The 16219-nt window shown below is 53.3% G+C and overlaps 1 protein-coding gene across 3 annotated transcripts in view; it reads left to right on the top strand.

Annotated features, from left to right (window-relative positions):
• GPD2 (glycerol-3-phosphate dehydrogenase 2) overlaps window positions 1-16219 on the top strand; it is a 50591-nt gene continuing 34372 nt past the window's right edge. Inside the window, exons 1-3 of one of the 3 annotated variants that reach the window (XM_030278209.4) lie at window positions 1-172; window positions 10250-10357; window positions 16023-16191. In XM_030278209.4, the coding sequence (XP_030134069.4) occupies window positions 10256-10357; window positions 16023-16191 (271 nt within the window). In that variant the 5' untranslated portion in view covers window positions 1-172; window positions 10250-10255. Of the gene's footprint in view, window positions 173-9674; window positions 9768-10249; window positions 10358-16022; window positions 16192-16219 lie in introns of those variants that run through there. The other 2 variants (XM_072931791.1, XM_030278210.4) reach the window with 2 other exon arrangements.

The raw sequence follows: 16219 nt of genomic DNA on the forward strand, positions 1-16219 counted from the left end.
GGCGGGAGCAGGGCGGGGAGGTGCCGGCGGGGCCGAGGCGGAGCTCGGGGAGCCTGGCTGGCTGCTGCAGGCGGAGGGCGGGCGGGGACAGAGCCGCCCTCGCTCCGCGCCGCTGTCTCCCGCCGCCGGCCGCCAGCAGCCCGCAGAGGGACGCGGGCTCGGGGCTCCCGCAGTAAGTGCCGTGGGGTTCGTGTCGGAGCGGGCTCGGAGCGGGCGGATGGAGGGAGCGGGGCCGGCCGGACCGCGCCGTGAGCGCTGCGCTGCCTTTTATCGCAAACGCAAATCCGCGTGTCCTGCCCCTGCTCCGCAGCCTGCCCTGCTGCCGAGAGCTGCCCTGGCTGCCTGGCAGTGCCCCGGCCAGCTGCACAGCGCCGGGAGCAGCCGGGCACAGCCATGGCAGCGCTGGCACCCGAGCATCTTTAAGCTCTCTTCCACCCGAACCGTTCTGGGATTTCATCATTCCGTGTGTAAGGCTCGAGAACAGCATGGGTAGATGGGATATGGGGAAGGAATCCTTCCTGGCAGGGTGGGCAGGCCCTGGCACAGGGTGCCTCTGGATCCCTGGCACAGGGTGCCTCTGGATCCCTGGCAGTGCCCAAGGCCAGGCTGGATGGGGCTTGGAGCACCTGGGGCAGTGGAAGGTGTCCCTGCCATGGCAGGGGTGGGATGAAATGGGCTTTAAGGTCCCTTCCAACCAAAACGATTCCACGATTCTATGATCTTACACAGCAGCTTTCACTTCCAAGTGCAGTCAGCTTCCTCCCCCTGTTTTATTTAAGCCTTTGGATGGGAAAAAGAAAATAGAAAAAAAAAAGGAGAGTGTGGCAGTTTTACAGAAGTGGTGCAGAGCCCCTGGCAGCTGTCCCGTGTGCGGGTCATCCCTGTGCTCCCTGAGAATGTCCCACAGCGAGAGGTCCAGCCTCAGTGTCTCCCTGTCCCAGACAGCCGCTGTGTGCCTGTAGGTATCTGTATATAATAAAAAAGGAGGTTACAGGTTCATTAAATATATACTTTTTCTTCAATGGAGCTGATAGAAGTAACACCTCCCATTATAAAAAAAAACCCCTGAATTCTTGGTAAAAATAGCACAGCTGTAGATACACTGAACCTTTTAAAATGAAAGTAAGTTATTACTTCCGCTGACTGTACTCTTGGGACTATTGCTTGGTATCCTAAACTTCTCTGAGTTCTTACCTCTGTTGAGCAGGCAGTAAATGTTTGTGTGCCTAATTCTGCAGGAAAAGATGTGAATGTGTGTGTGGAGAGCCTGGGTCCAAAAGCAGCCGGATTTACTCCCTCCTTGACTTCTCCTGTTACTGTGTACAGGTAGTACAGGTGTGCAGCTCCTTTCACCTGCTGCGGGGAAGCAGGGGCTCTGCACCCCTCCAAAGGAGTTTCATTTTCTTCTCTTCCCTGCTACTTTCCACCTTTTTCTTTTCCTCCCTTATTCATGGTTACAGTTCTTCAGGAATTTTCAGTGATGAGCAGTGACTGATTAGCCACTAAAGACTTGGTCTGATAGTTCAGGATCTTTCTGTGTTAATAGGTAAAGCAAATTCCAGTACTGCCCCTTCAATGTCAATAACAGAATATTATTCATTTTAACATTAGGCATTTGCAGTTTACTTAGTCTGAGGTTGGATGGAAGTTTTGATTAGACACGCGTGTGCATAAAAGATTATTCACACCCCTTGTGTCTAATTTGTAGCATTACTTTGGTTGTATATATATATGGGTTTACACTATATTTTGCTTAATTATGTGTGTGCACAGGACCACAGTAATAATAACAGCGTTGTGAACTAGACCTTGCTGCATGATGTAGTATTTTCTCTAGAGATCCATTGCTACCTGCTGGCTGTCCCTGACAGGAATGCAGGGAGCTGGCAGGATGTGGTCAGTGCAGAGGCCATTCGTGCAGAGCAGTTTTCCAAAGGACAGCTCCTACGGGTTCCTTGCTGCTGCCTGCTTTGTCTCCACACAAGTCTCTACAAGGTTTAGCAAACATTTGAAAGAAATGTGGGTTTTCTTCTGTCAGTTTGCAGTTGTGACTTTTACCTTCCACTCATAGTTGATGGTTTCAAAACAGGGCTTGGCATTTGCAAGTAGCTCAGTTAGGCAATATCTTCCTTGTGCTGGTGCTTGTTTGTGTGCTGGCAGATGGGACCTGGGGAGTTGTTTTGCCTTTTTACAGGCTGGGTACCCTCAGTCTCAACCAGGGCTCTGCCAGCCTGGCTGTACAGATGAACTCAGCCAGGGTATGTCCTTGGCCTCGTGGTTGTAGTTGGCCCCTGGGTTTTTGCAGGGATTAGCTGTGTCATGGTGGGTGTGCTCCTGCAGCTGCTGGGAGCGCAGGGTGTGAGCACCAGGGTGCTGATCCCTGTCCCTGCCACCCTCCTGGGACCCACTGGGCAAGGGACACCATGGCAAGGTGGGAAACGGGAACAGGCTGGGCTCTGCTCCAGGGAACAGGGCCAGGAGGAGAGGGAACAGCCTCAGGCTGGCCCAGGGGAGCTCAGGGTGGAACCAGCAGGAATTTCCCCATGGAAAGGGGCTCAGGGATTGGCACTGCCCAGGGAGGGTTGGAGTGCCCATCCCTGGAGGTGTCCCAGGAATTCTGGAGGTGGCACTCAGGGCTCTGACAAGAGGACAAGATGAGGACTGGGCACAGCTCAGACTCCTTGACCTTAGAGGGCTTTCCCAACCTCGGTGTTCCTGGGGATTCCGTGAAATAAAAATTAAAGGGTGGAAAAAGAAAGCTGGAGCAAGTGAGACAGACATGGAAGATGACCCTTTAAGGAAGGAAGGAAGGATTCCTGCACTTCCACTGCTCCGTGGGTGCTTGTGGCTCAGACTTGAGCCATTTGGGGTAAACACTGTGGGACAGAGACCACAGAGCTGTTTGCAGCAGCAGCTGTTGGGCTCTAGGGCTCCACTAATTACCTCTTGGTAATGTAGATGCAGCCGATTTCTTCCCAAAAGCTTCACTTCAGGAAACAGCTTTTGTTACGTAAGGAACAGGCAGTTTGTAATCAGACCTCTTCCACAACACCACAGTATTGATTTTGGAAACATTCCATATCCCTAAATGGCTCTTTCTGAGAGCGAGCATGTAGCTCTGTCTCCAGGGCTTTCCAGGTGAACTCACCCCGAATCACAGCCAGATGCTGTGGATGGAGTCCAAAGTCTTGGACTGGGTGCTTTTATTTGCTTTGAAATGCTTCTCAAACGAAGCGTTGATTGTGATTTCAGAGCGATTCTGAACGCAGGCTCCTCCTCCAGGATTAGATTTGCATGTGCTATCAGGTCTCAATCTGTATCCCAGGATGTAAAACTAGGCTACTTCCTGGCCACACCTAAGTATTCACCTAGTTTGTAGCTATTTTTTGAGCAGGTTCCTGTTTGTGTGTGCAGGTATATGTCCAGTCTTGTAAAAAGCAAAGCACCTTGTTTTCTAACCCCTGCTCCTTGAGTCTTTGGCTAGGGAGTGGAAGGAAGAACCAGCACTGGGATCAAGTTGAACTGGCAGACTGTCTATTCAAATATCCACATTAAAAATGAGGGGAATGAAGAATATTTAAAAAATATGGGAAACAGCTATAAATTAACCATATCTGACAAGAGCATTTCTTTCTAGTGGGAGTAACTGGCTTACAGTCATTGTATTGCGTGTGTGGTTGATGGTTGATATGAACCCTCACCAACACTGAAAGCAAGAGTGACTATTGGAGAAGTTTAAGTGAAAAAAACATTGACACAAGAACACAAAAGTATGGAAATCGTCCTGCACACATTAGTTAGTGATCGGGCAGGAGATCAGGCTTCCCACTCCTTCCAGCAGGACAGGAGGGAATTGAAATACTTTCATCTAGAACTTGGTAAGTATATTGTGATGTTTGTATGCTGGGAACGCTCAAAATGTCTATGACATTGGAGTTTCTTTGTATTCCTGTTGGTCCTTAGATCCAGTTGTTGGGATTGCAGCCATCCCTGTCTCAGTGTTGCCTCATTCCCAGAAGCATGCTGGTATCTGTGGCAAGACTCTTGCCATTGAAATTCCAAGAAGGATTTACACGGAGGACTTTTCCCCTCATCATCTGTAAAGTGGGAGGGTAATGAAGCAGAAGAAAAAGAAGTGGTTAGGCTTAAATCGAAACACTGGACACTTGAAAGAGGAGCTAAAAAAGTTTGTTCCTGGTGGGACAGAGTTCACAGCAGTTGTTCTGTCATCTGAAGTAGGTGGGAATATCTTGGTGTCTGAGTGCAGAAGGCAGATGAAGTAGTTGGAAGCAGTAGGACCAAGAGGAGGAATGAGGATAAGATACCTATTTTCTGCTTTGTTTCTCCTTTGTTTTTGTGCCTGACAAGTGCTGAGACCACTTTTGGGCTTGAGAGCCGAGCTGGTTGCCTGTACTGGAGCATGGGAAGGACTTTCCCCATATGGTGAAGTGCTGCTTGGCTTCCACTTACCAGCACAGGGTGGCCTGGGGGATTGGGAGTTTAAAATCTGTGTGCAGGACTTACACAGCTGTGAGGTGACCCTGTGAGCTGTCTGGGTACGCAGGTTGTGTTCCTGTGCTTGCCTGGAGAGGTGGTCTTGGATAATGACTTTAATTGTGGTGCCTACCTTGTGTTGGGGAGCCCAGAGTGGGCAGGGAGGCTCCAGGGGGTTGGGTTAGGGTTAGGGTTAGGGTTAGGGTTTGGGTTAGGGTTAGGGTTTGGGTTAGGGTTAGGGTTAGGGTTAGGGTGGATGTGTTCGTGCTGTGTCGGTGCTGTGTCAGCCGTGGTGGGACCCTCTGGAACCCTCCCTTGGGGTCTGTTCCTCACCAGAGATCTGCCTTGCAGGGGAAACATCTCCAGCTCGGGCTGGGTTAAGCTTTATTCAGTTTCTTTCCAGCTGCTTTGGTTAAGGTGACATCCAAGGCACACAGAGACAGCTTGCTAGATGACCTGCTTAAGAGGGTGCTACAACTGGGCTATTTTCTGGCTACATCCCCTTTTCCTTGTTCCTGCATTGCCACAACCTGAAACTGCCGGGAACAGCAGTAGGGCTTTACAGGCTGAAAGCAGCCCCAGTCAGAGCTTAACCGGCCTGGCTGCTGCTGTCACCGTGGCCACCTTGGGGCAGTCCTGCAGAGGCATGGGAGCTGCATTGGAGGCGGCTGGGGTAGCACTGCAGCTCTTTGGAGAGGCAGGACTCAGCTCAGCCCGGAGGGACATCAGCCTCTCATCATCCCAAACTTACCTGAGGAGCTTTGGGAAGGAAGGGATTAGACAACGTTCCTGCGCCAATGGCAAGTTATGCAAAGCGTAGTGGAGATGATTATAAGTTTTCTATTTTTAAGCCTTGCACGGAGTGAGTCACTTTATTAGACGTGTTCGTTGTCAGTGGAATGCGAAGCGCCCGGATTCCATGGTAATGGCCTCGCAAGGCACAGGGATGTGCAACACAACAGATTGGGTTTCTCCTCCCAATTTCCCGGCTGTGCGTCCCAGAGCCGTGTCTGATGGCAGCGCTCTCACTGCTGCGGCGCCTCCATCCATCTGTGCCCCACTTCTGCCGCAGCACGCATCCCGCTCCGCTCTCCAGCTCATGGTGTGGGGCTGGGCTCCCACCCTTCCCCTTCCCTCTTGCCTTTCATTCTTCCCCCAGCCCTGGCCACGGGCTGCAGTGCCTCCATCCATCTGTGCCCCACTTCTGCTGCAGCACGCATCCCGCTCCGCTCTCCAGCTCATGGTGTGGGGCTGGGCTCCCACCCTTCCCCTTCCCTCTGGCCTTTCATTCTTCCCCCAGCTCTGGCCACGGGCTGGCAGCCCCAGCCCCGTACCTCTGTGGTTAGAAGTACCTGAGCAGAGCAGCGCTGCCTCGGGTGGGATGGGTTGCACAACGCCCAGGAACATCCATACAATAGTGGGCAGCCGGGAAGTAAGGGGGACAGGTCACTGCCAGGAGCTGTGCCAGCCTGGCGAGGGCTCGGGTGGCAGAGGTTTGTCATGAGGGACGCGCTGTGCAGAGCCACGGCTGTTGGAGTCCCTTCGTTAAAAACCAGGGTGTAAGTGGTACCTTGCAGGGTGTTGGGGTGGAAGCAAAGCAGTGGAAGGGGTGCATTAATTGCTGAAGTGGACAATTACCTCTGACGCAGCAGGTCCAGGTCTGATACCTGGGGAGGGAGGGTCACCTGGGGACCTCACCGAGGCGGGGAGCTGGTCACCAGCCTGGGTCTGGGGTGGGAGACTCCTCTGGAGGAGGCTGTTCATGTTCCTGTAGCCCGAGTGAGAGTGACTAATGGTTAAGGAAGGCACCAAGGACTTCCTACTGTGACTAGGGTTTGTATTAACTTTTGGAAATTGAAAGCAGGAACTTGTGCTGATAAATCTTTTGTGTAGTTTCCATTTTGTGTAGACTGCTCTCCCCGCCCCTTTGTGTCCTTTTAAGTTTAAAGTCTGTTTCTTCTTATCATGAGTCCTTTAATAGCAGTTGGAGCTAATGTCCCTCTGAATCTTCAGCAGCGCTCAGCTGTTCCCAGGAACTGTTCCCTGGGGTTATTGAACTCCTTGGACAGATCACTCTATGCACTAGCTACTCCTTGTGACGTGCTCCTGGCGCTGCCCACGCCAGCCAAGGGCTCCTGCTCCTGCCACAGCTTGTTCTAGAGCCTGTCAGGGACTTCAGCCCACCCTCCAGGTGAGGCCATGGGTCCAAAGGTGCCATTTATGGCTTCTATTGAAATCAAGGGTAAGGCTTAACATGCAGATTTACTGTGTCAGATGGCACTGACAGCACTAAAACACTCTGAGCCGCTTTTAAAGGTGATTCAGAATATTTGCGTGATGGAAAGATGACATTCCTGACTGCAGTGCTTCTCATGCTGGTTGCTATTATAATTTTCATTAAAATAAAATCCCATTTCTGTCACAAGCTATTGATCTCAGCTCGGAAGAGAGGCAGGTTTCAGTACCTGCTGATGAAAGAGGAGGGGTTTGTGTGTGAGGGCTCTTCCCTGGTGCAGCCTTGGTGGGCAGCACATGGACTGCATCCCTTCTCCTTTCACCTGCACTCGGGTGCATCCTGCTCAGAGCTGGCAGCAGCCTTCCTCAGCAGGGACAGAGCTGGGGAAAAGCCCAGCAGCATCTGATCAGAGCTTCTCCTCTCCTTTCCCTGTGGCCACCCAGGCAGTGGTCAGGTCGTCCTCCTTTCCACACAGACCTTGTGTGCCGTTTGCTGCCTGCAGGGCCGTTCCCTTTGGGAGGCACCGGGGCTGTGCCATGCCGGGGCAGAGCCTGGGGCAGCCTGGTGCCCAGCTGCAATGCTCTGAGCTCGCCCAGCCCCATCCAAACACTTCCACCCCCACCTCACAGATGTGGCCTCGTGGTTCCCCAGATGCAATTGAGCTGTTCCAGGTGTGAAAGCGCAGTCTGGTTGGAATGCCTGTCTGGCTTTGTGCTGGAGTGGTTTATGCTAAGCCCTTTTTTCCTTTCTCTCCTGAATAAGCTTCTCTTAGGGGTGGTGAGCAAGATTGATGTGGCAATTTGAGCAGCCGGTCTGCTGGGAGAGTTCCTTTCTCGGGAGAATTGTCTGTAATCGGCTCTCAGCTCTGGGGAGAGCTAATTCAGCACGGCCCAGGGCAAGGAGCAGGGAGCCCTGAGGCCAGCAATCCTCTGCACGGAGCCACCAGTCCTTTCTGGCTTTAGAGATGCTCCCTGCCAGTGTGCCCTGTGGCATGTCTAGTGTCCCTTCAGCTGGCTGGAGCACTGGGCTCAGGTGGCAGTCACTGAGCTCCATCAGTGGTTTGTGTTCCTTGTGCTCGAATTCATGGAAAGGAATGCTGTAACTGGCAGGTGTGTCCCTGCTGTCCAAAATGAAGTCTCAGGAGAGGTCCAAGCCAGGGGACAAGAAGCAGGGCTGAGTGTTGTCTGTGCTTGCACGAACCCTGGTTCTGAGCAGGGACTGTGCTTCAGCCATCAGCCTTCCTCCTGAGCTCATAGAGCATGGAAAGGGCACGCTTCCCTTTGTCTTCCTGCAAGGCAGCACCTCTGCAGACGTGTGAGATGCTGATTTGTTCCTTCTCAGCTCCCTGGAATGTAGTGTTCTGGCACTGGCACTTGGAGGGTGCTGCCACCTGAGCTCCTTCAGTGGGGATGGCCACGGCAATGTTCCAGCTGCTCTGAGCTCTCCTGGATGTTCCTGAGCTCTCCTGGATGTTCCAGCTGCTCTGAGCTCTCCTGGATGTTCCAGCTGCTCTTCAGTTCTGAGCTCTCCTGAATGTTCCAGCTGCTCTGAGCTCTCCTGGATGTTCGAGCTGCTCTTCCAGTTCTGAGCTCTCCTGGATGTTCCTGAGCTCTCCTGGATGTTCCAGCTGCTCCTTCTGGATGTTCCAGCTGCTCTTCCAGTTCTGAGCTCTCCTAGATGTTCCTGAGCTCTCCTGGATGTTCCAGCTGCTCTTCCAGTTCTGAGCTCTCCTGAATGTTCCTGAGCTGATGTTCCAGCTGCTCTTCCAACTCCTGTACTTTCCCGGATTCCACCTTGTGATACAACTTTCTGACTGCCCATGGTCTTCCTCTCTGTTTTCACAGAGGTGCTGTGGTGTTTGAGGCTGGACCTCCCTGGAGCTTTCTTTGCTGGGGTTTGCCTGTCACCTTTCCCTTCACTCCTTCCAGCACAAAGGAAAGATGAAGCTGATCTTTTTTTTTGTGACCACAGTAAGAAGTAAATGGAAAATGTGATACAAGAAAGGCAGTCATGGTGGGAGTCTCCAAGAGCATAAATGCCCCTCTTTGGAAAAACTTGTGGGAAGCTGCAAGTCATGGCCTTCTGTACATGATCCCTGACACAGTTTGTACACAAAACCGCTCTGCATCAAATGCCTGCACCAGAAATTGTGTGGGGAATGTCCCCCACACTGAGTGTGCTGCAGGAAAGGTGCTCAGGGAACGAGGCCAAGGTCTGGATTGGGAGGGACTTCAGAACTCATCTCATTCCGTGAGCAGGGACACCTCCCGCTGTGCCAGGCTGCTGCAAGCCCTGTCCTACCTGGCCTTGGGCACCTCCAGGGATCTCAGGGCACCCTGTGCCAGGGCCTGGCCACCCTCCCAGGGAGGAATTCCTTCCTTTGAGGCGTTCCAGCCTGGCACCATGGTTCCATGTACAGCGTGTGCAGGTACAGGAGCAGTTCAGTGACGTGCCGTGGTGTGTGTTGGTGTCCTGGCAGCCCTGGTGTGTGTTGGTGTGCTGCCAGCCCTGGTGTGTGTTCATGTCCTGCCAGCCTTGGTGTGTGTGTCAGTGTCCTGCCAGCCCTGGTGTGTGTGTTGGTGAGCTGACAGACCCCATGGAGGCTGCCAGTGCCGCTGTGCCCAGCCTGGCCCTGGGCGCTCCCTGCTCCTCGCCGTTGATGCTGCATCGCTGGTGCTGCGGCGTTGGCGCAGGGCTGCACACACGCTCTGCCCCTGCTTTAGGCCTTGCTGGTGCCAAATCCCTGCCTGGGGCTGCCAGGCAGTGTGGCCAGGATGGGTGTGCCCGTGTGGGGGTGTCCCCAGATGGGTGGATGTTGTCCCCAAGGTGCCGGGGAGGACGGAGCGGGCTGGGCCTGCTTAGCATTCCGGTCAGTCCCGTGGAAATTTGTCATTCAGGAGCGCACCCTGGGCCTGTTAAGAGTCTGCCTGACCCACATAGGGCTGGTTCAAAGCCCTGGGCTGGGTGGTAAGGCGCTCCGTGCTGTCCCTGTGTGCACTCTGCGTCTCGCTGCGCTGCTGCTGCTGCTGCGCCCCGGGTAGGACGGGCTGGGCTCGGGCAGCTCCTGCCTGCAAGGCTGCAGGGACTGCACAGGGCATGCATGGGACGGGCAGGGAGCTGCAGGAGTGTGTGCAGCTGCCCTGCTCTGCTGTGCTCCTGGGGTGAGGGTTTGCTGGCCCTGGGACCGCGGACAGGCTGCTCCTGGTCTGCCTTTCCGTGGGACTGGCAGTACCTGTCACATACTCAGGGTCACTGTGGGCTGTGTGTATCTACTCTGACCTAAATACTCTTCCATCCTTCAGCTTTCTCAGCAAACACCAGAGCGCTCTGGCTTGCCTCTGTCTAGACTTTGTTTAGAAGTTACTAATATTGCAGTGAAAATCTCTAATTAAAACATTGCTACCCTAAATTTCAACTTGTCACAACATTGTCATTACTTCCTTCAAATAGTTTATTCTGCGTGTACCAGATCCTGACATGGTAAAACTGCCAATTAATTTTTATCTTCTTTTCTTCCAGTAAAAAATGGCATTTCAGAAGGCAGTGAAAGGAACTGCTCTCATTGGAGGAGGTGCCATAGCAACAGTTTTTGGCCTCTCTCATTTTTCTCAGTATAGAAACAAACACGTAAGTATTAATTATGATTTTTGATAAAATAGGAAACTTAAAATCTGTCACAGCATATGTCAGGCTTGTACAAATAGTTTAAAAAAAATGACCTTTGGCTGCCACTGGGGGCTTTACTTAGTTGCAGGAGGAGTGGAAAGACCTGACTGAAGTAAAAGCACTGCCTGCAGAATGTTTTCAAGCTGAGGAGCTGGAAGGGAAAGCACCAGCACTACCTCTGAGCAGCCCATCCTCAGCACAGCGCTGGTACCAGCTCCTGGTGGGCTCCTGGGGCTGGGACAGGAGCTGTGCCAGGGCAGGCGTGGGGCAGCTCCCTGGGGCTGGGACAGGAGCTGTGCCAGGGCAGGTGTGGGGCAGCTCCTGGTGGGTTCCTGGGGCTGGGGAGAGGAGCTGTGCTAAGGCAGGCGTGGGGCAGCTCTCTGGGGCTGAGACAGGAGCTGTGCCAGGGCAAGTGTGGGGCAGCTCCCTGGGGCTGGGGACAGGAGCTGTGCCAGGGCAGGCGTGGGGCAGCTCCCGGTGGGTTCCTGGGGCTGGGGACAGGAGCTGTGCCAGGGCAGGCGTGGGGCAGTTCCTGGTGGGTTCCTGGGGCTGGGGACAGGAGCTGTGCCAGGGCAGGCGTGGGGCAGCTCCCTGGGGCTGAGACAGGAGCTGTGCCAAGGCAGGCGTGGGGCAGGGGCAGGTTCCTGGGGCTGGGGACAGGAGCTGTGCCAAGGCAGGCGTGGGGCAGCTCCTGGGGCTGGGACAGGAGCTGTGCCAGGGCAGGTGTGGGGCAGCTCCTGGTGGGTTCCTGGGGCTGGGGACAGGAGCTGTGCCAGGGCAGGTGTGGGGCAGCTCCCTGGGGCTGGGGACAGGAGCTGTGCCAGGGCAGGCGTGGGGCAGCTCCTGGTGGGTTCCTGGGGCTGGGACAGGAGCTGTGCCAAGGCAGGTGTGGGGCAGCTCCCTGGGGCTGGGACAGGAGCTGTGCCAGGGCAGGTGTGGGGCAGGGGCAGGTCCCTGGGGCTGGGGACAGGAGCTGTGCCAGGGCAGGCGTGGGGCAGCTCCTGTGGCCTCTGGTGGGCCCTGCAGGGCTGTGCCAGGCGAGGGGGCATGCCTCACCTTGCTGCTGGAGACAGCAGATTCCCCTGGGTGTCTGCTCCTCCCAGCAGGGCTGCAGTGGCTGTGCTCTTGAGCTCCCTAATTGGTCATTGCACCATGCACTTGTTTGGGGTGGTAAATTCCTCCAAGACTCCCAGTCCGACCATTCCCCCAGCACTGCCAAGGCCACCATGATCCATGTCCCCAGGTGCCACATCCACAACGGTCTTTAAATCCCTTCTCTGGCCCTTTCTGTGGGGAGGAGGAGGAGGAGCAGCTGGGAATGAGATGAGTCATTTCTGGGGAGCCAAGCTGGGAAGTAGATGAGGCAGGATTCTTATGGCTTCAGATACTGTTGCAGAAAACAAACCCCAGCATTTCAAGTCAGCTCCCCATCGGGCTGCCTGCCTTGCTCCAAGCTGGTAATGTTCCCTCTAGAGTCTTTATCCCAGGGTTTTACAGCCTGGCTTCATTACTGTCAGAAATGGCAGCTGCAGCTTTTAGGACTGCTAAATAAGAGAAGCTAGAAGAGAAAAGTCACCTGGAGTGCTCACCTGTTGTATTTTGTCTGCAGTACTCCAGAATTCAGGGAATTCCTCTTTTCTGGGGATGGATGGCCACTATGAGCTTCCAGAAACAGATTCAACCCCATGTTTTACAGAGCGTGATCATGGTGTCAAAATCACAGAACCACTTGTGCTTTTATCCCAACTAATCTTTCTGTGCACACGCATCTGTGGACGTTTTGGGTCACATTTATGCAACTGGAATTGAGTCATTGAGTCCCATCACAGTAGGGATTGGAAGGAGCCTTAAAGCTGATTCCAGCCCTGCCCCTGGATCCCTGGCAGTGCCCAAAGTCATGTTGGACAGGGCTGGAGCACCCTGGGACAGTGGGGGTGTCCCTGCCATGGCAGGGGTGGCACTGGGTGCTTTAATGTCCCTTCCCACCCAAACCAGTCTGGGATTCTGTGGTTTGGCCTGGAACAAAGGCACCTGCAGGGCCCAGGTGGCACAGTGAGCCCCTGCTGGCTGTTTCACCAGCACTCCCAGCGCTGATGGGACACAGAGCTGGCAGTACCACATCCTCCAGCTTCCCGGCTGCATTGCTGCATTCTGGTTTGGGGCTGTATTTCATGCATCAGCCTCAGCAGGCTGGTGTGAGACAGGGAGTTCTGGGGTCTGCCAGAACTGGAGACCTCTCCCCTCAGGACCACTAAGGGGAAAGGCAGTGCTGTGGGTTGGAGTTGTAGGATTCTGCTGTCCTTTCCCAGTCCTGCTCTTCCTGGTGTGTGAGTGCGTTGTTGGTCAGTAGAAATTGCTCAGCAAGGTGAATCCAATAGTGTGATAATATGATAATGCATCGGGGCCTGCTTTGGGGAGTTCTAATTACTGCATTTTGTTGTTTAAATGAATAAGGATGATGAATTTGACTCTGCAAACCTACCTGGAGATTTACAGTAGCAAATTAACAAGAGCACTGGATTATGGATTACTAGATCACTTTATAACTTGATGATTAAATTCAAACTGCCAAACTAAATTCCTCTCACTAAGAGTGTAATCAAAACCATTCAGGGAACTCTTGCCTGAGAAATTGTAGATATAAACAGCAATTGCCTATTTCAGTAAACACACTTGTTCACTGCCAAACTAATCACGTTACTGCAGATGGAATCCCTGTGTGCAGCTTTTCTTCACTCCCCCATTTAATTGACAGCAAGATGCATCATATCTATATCAATTCCTGGTACTAATCACTCTGCTTATATTCCAGGGCTAATCTCCACACTCTGGCTATAGCAGGGGCTGGATGCTGGGGACTCTGCTCTGGGCTCTGCTAGGAGCCATTTGTTGTAAATAATGGGTTTAAAAACAAACCTAGACATGGAGTCAAACCCACCTGATGCCAGTATTTCTTGAACTCCAAATCTCTCTTTTCTGGTGTTCTGTTATTTTCCTGAAGTTAAGTAGTAGGCTTGGAAATGTCTCAGGAAATGTAGTGCAAATTAAATTTGGAGGTGGGGATTTTCCTTCTCTAGAGGTGGTGAAAGCTGATGTGGCTGAGCTTGATCAGCCAAAACACGTACAAGATAGGATGTTTTTAGTGTTCCCAATTTCCTGCTTGCCACTGCTGTCTGGCAGTGCCAGGGTGGCCTTTAAAGTCCCTTCCAACCCAAACCCTTCTGGGATTCTATTATGTTTTTATTGTACTTTGGGGATATAAAAGTTTTATAGCAGTGCTAGAGCAGCCAGGGCCAGCGAGAGAGCAGGGCAGGAGGCAGGAGGACGTGGGGACAGGCAGAATTCCATGGCCAGAAGGATAAGGGGCAGCTGGGTTCCTTTGAAGCTCCCAGACGTTGTCCCTGCTCCGGTGATCTGGGGGCTCTTCGGGGCTCACCTCTCTGCTCCCAGCCCCCGAGTGCCGTGTTTGGGGCTGCTCTGCCTGTGGGCACTGGTAAATGGGCAGAGTTTGCTGTGTTTGCAGCTGGGGCTGGGCTGGCACAGCTGGCACAGCTGGCACAGCTGGGGGAGCGCTCCCTGCAGCTCCCGGTGCCCCACATGGGCTGGGACACCATGCTTGGGAAAAACTGGGATTTGTTATAAGCCTTGTTTTTTTCTTTCTTGACCCCAGTCCCTCTCCAGCTCTCCTGGAGCCCTTCAGGCCCTGCCAGGGGCTCTGAGCTCTGCCTGGATCCTTCCCTTCTCCAGGGGAACATTCCCGGGGCTCTGAGCTCTGCCTGGATCCTTCCCTTCTCCAGGGGAACATTCCCAGGGCTCTGAGCTCTGCCTGGATCCTTCCCTTCTCCAGGGGAACATTCCCGGGGCTCTGAGCTCTGCCTGGATCCTTCCCTTCTCCAGGGGAACATTCCCGGGGCTCTGAGCTCTGCCTGGATCCTTCCCTTCTCCAGGGGAACATTCCCGGGGCTCTGAGCTCTGCCTGGATCCTTCCCTTCTCCAGGGGAACATTCCCGGGGCTCTGAGCTCTGCCTGGATCCTTCCCTTCTCCAGGGGAACATTCCCGGGGCTCTGAGCTCTGCCTGGATCCTTCCCTTCTCCAGGGGAACATTCCCAGGGCTCTGAGCTCTGCCTGGATCCTTCCCTTCTCCAGGGGAACATTCCCGGGGCTCTGAGCTCTGCCTGGATCCTTCCCTTCTCCAGGGGAACATTCCCGGGGCTCTGAGCTCTCCCAGGCTGGCTCCAGAGCAGAGGGCTCCAGCCCTGGAGCAGCTCCAGGACCTCAGTAGACCCTCAGGATGAGGTGGAGGACTCTCTCCAGCCCGATTTCCCCATGGATTGCATTGTACCACACAGCAGTGACAGTGGTTGCTGCTGTCCTAAGTGATTTTCATGAGCTCCTTGCATTACAGTCAGTATCATCCCTGATTGCAGGGTGAACGTGGCCATTAATTATCTTTGGAATATGCACTTCCTTGAGTCATGGCTACTAGTTTTTAGATTTTATTTTCAGCTCTGTGGTGGAGGGAGGGACACAGAACTAATGCATTTAAATCATGATACTGCTGAGGAATGAGCAAATAATTCTGAACAAAAATATTTAGGCTGCATGCACCATATAATCTGAACTGAGGGTTTTTGTGCTTGGCTGGAAAGGAGTTTCTGTGGTTTGTCACTTGAATTTTTATTAGTCTGCTCTTTCCTGTCTGGGAGATCTGGGCAGAAGCTATTCTGCATAGTTAAGTCTGCCATTTGGCCTGGAGACTGGGCCTGAATTAGGTCTTAAATTAGGGTTAAACAGGTTTTGCTGGTGTTCAAAGTGTTTATAATTCTCAAGAAAGTCTGGAAATGCTTAGAATTCAGCTTAAGCTGATGTTAACAGCAGTGAGCCTTTAGAGACTGCTGAAACCCTTCCCACTTAGGCCATGGTCCCTGGTAGGTGACTGAGCACCAGCCCAAAGACAGCATCACTGGCTCTGGGAATATCAGCCCAAAGGGATTCCCAGGGCCGTTCCAGGAAAATGGGACCTTGCCTGGAAACTGCCACCTTGTTGAGCTTTGTCACTTGGACATTGTATTTTAACCAGCTGTAGGACAGAAACTGCATTGCTTAGAAGCTTCTCAAAAAGGAGGTGAAATTAGAGTTTCTTTGGTGTTTCAGGGCACTGCACTTACAATCACATCACTCCTGAACCTCATTAAACTTGAGCTTGGATTAATGCCGCTGCATGAGGTGTAAAATGTACACTCAGCTCAGCGTCCTTGGCTGTGGTGAAGTTTTTGGTACAGAGTCCAGAGCTCAGCCATGTGTCTGCTAATTAAAATCCTTCCTTTGTAATGTTTATTAAAGTAATGACAGCATCCTGTAACATTTGGGAGCTGCTGGAAGTAATGAATACAGGTAGTAATGCTCAGTGCAGTGTTACACTGAGGTGGGCAAGGTGAAGTAAAGGTGTGGCAGCACTTCATGGCTTTAGAACTGTTTGCTCCTCAGCGTTCAATACGATATGATTGCTAAATGTGGGGGAGCACTGGGAATGAGTGAGTTTGCCTTTGTGGCTCCAGAAGAGGCTGTGCTGGGGGCTGTGTGTACAGACCAAAGGGAGTCTCACAGGCTGTGTTCTCTCTGCAGGGTGCCCTGGTGCAGGTGCAGGCTGCAGAGGGTGCCCCAGTGAGGAAGGACCATCTCCCCACGAGGGAGCAGCAGCTGCTGGCCCTGCAGAGCGGCGAGGAGTTCGACGTGCTGGTCATCGGCGGGGGAGCCACGGGCTGCGGCTGTGCCCTGGATGCAGCCACCAGAGGTGGGTGAGCGCCTGCAGCTGCAGCTGC

The sequence above is a fragment of the Taeniopygia guttata genome, chromosome 7 (genome assembly GCF_048771995.1).
Source record: "Taeniopygia guttata chromosome 7, bTaeGut7.mat, whole genome shotgun sequence".
Classification (NCBI taxonomy): domain Eukaryota; kingdom Metazoa; phylum Chordata; class Aves; order Passeriformes; family Estrildidae; genus Taeniopygia; species Taeniopygia guttata.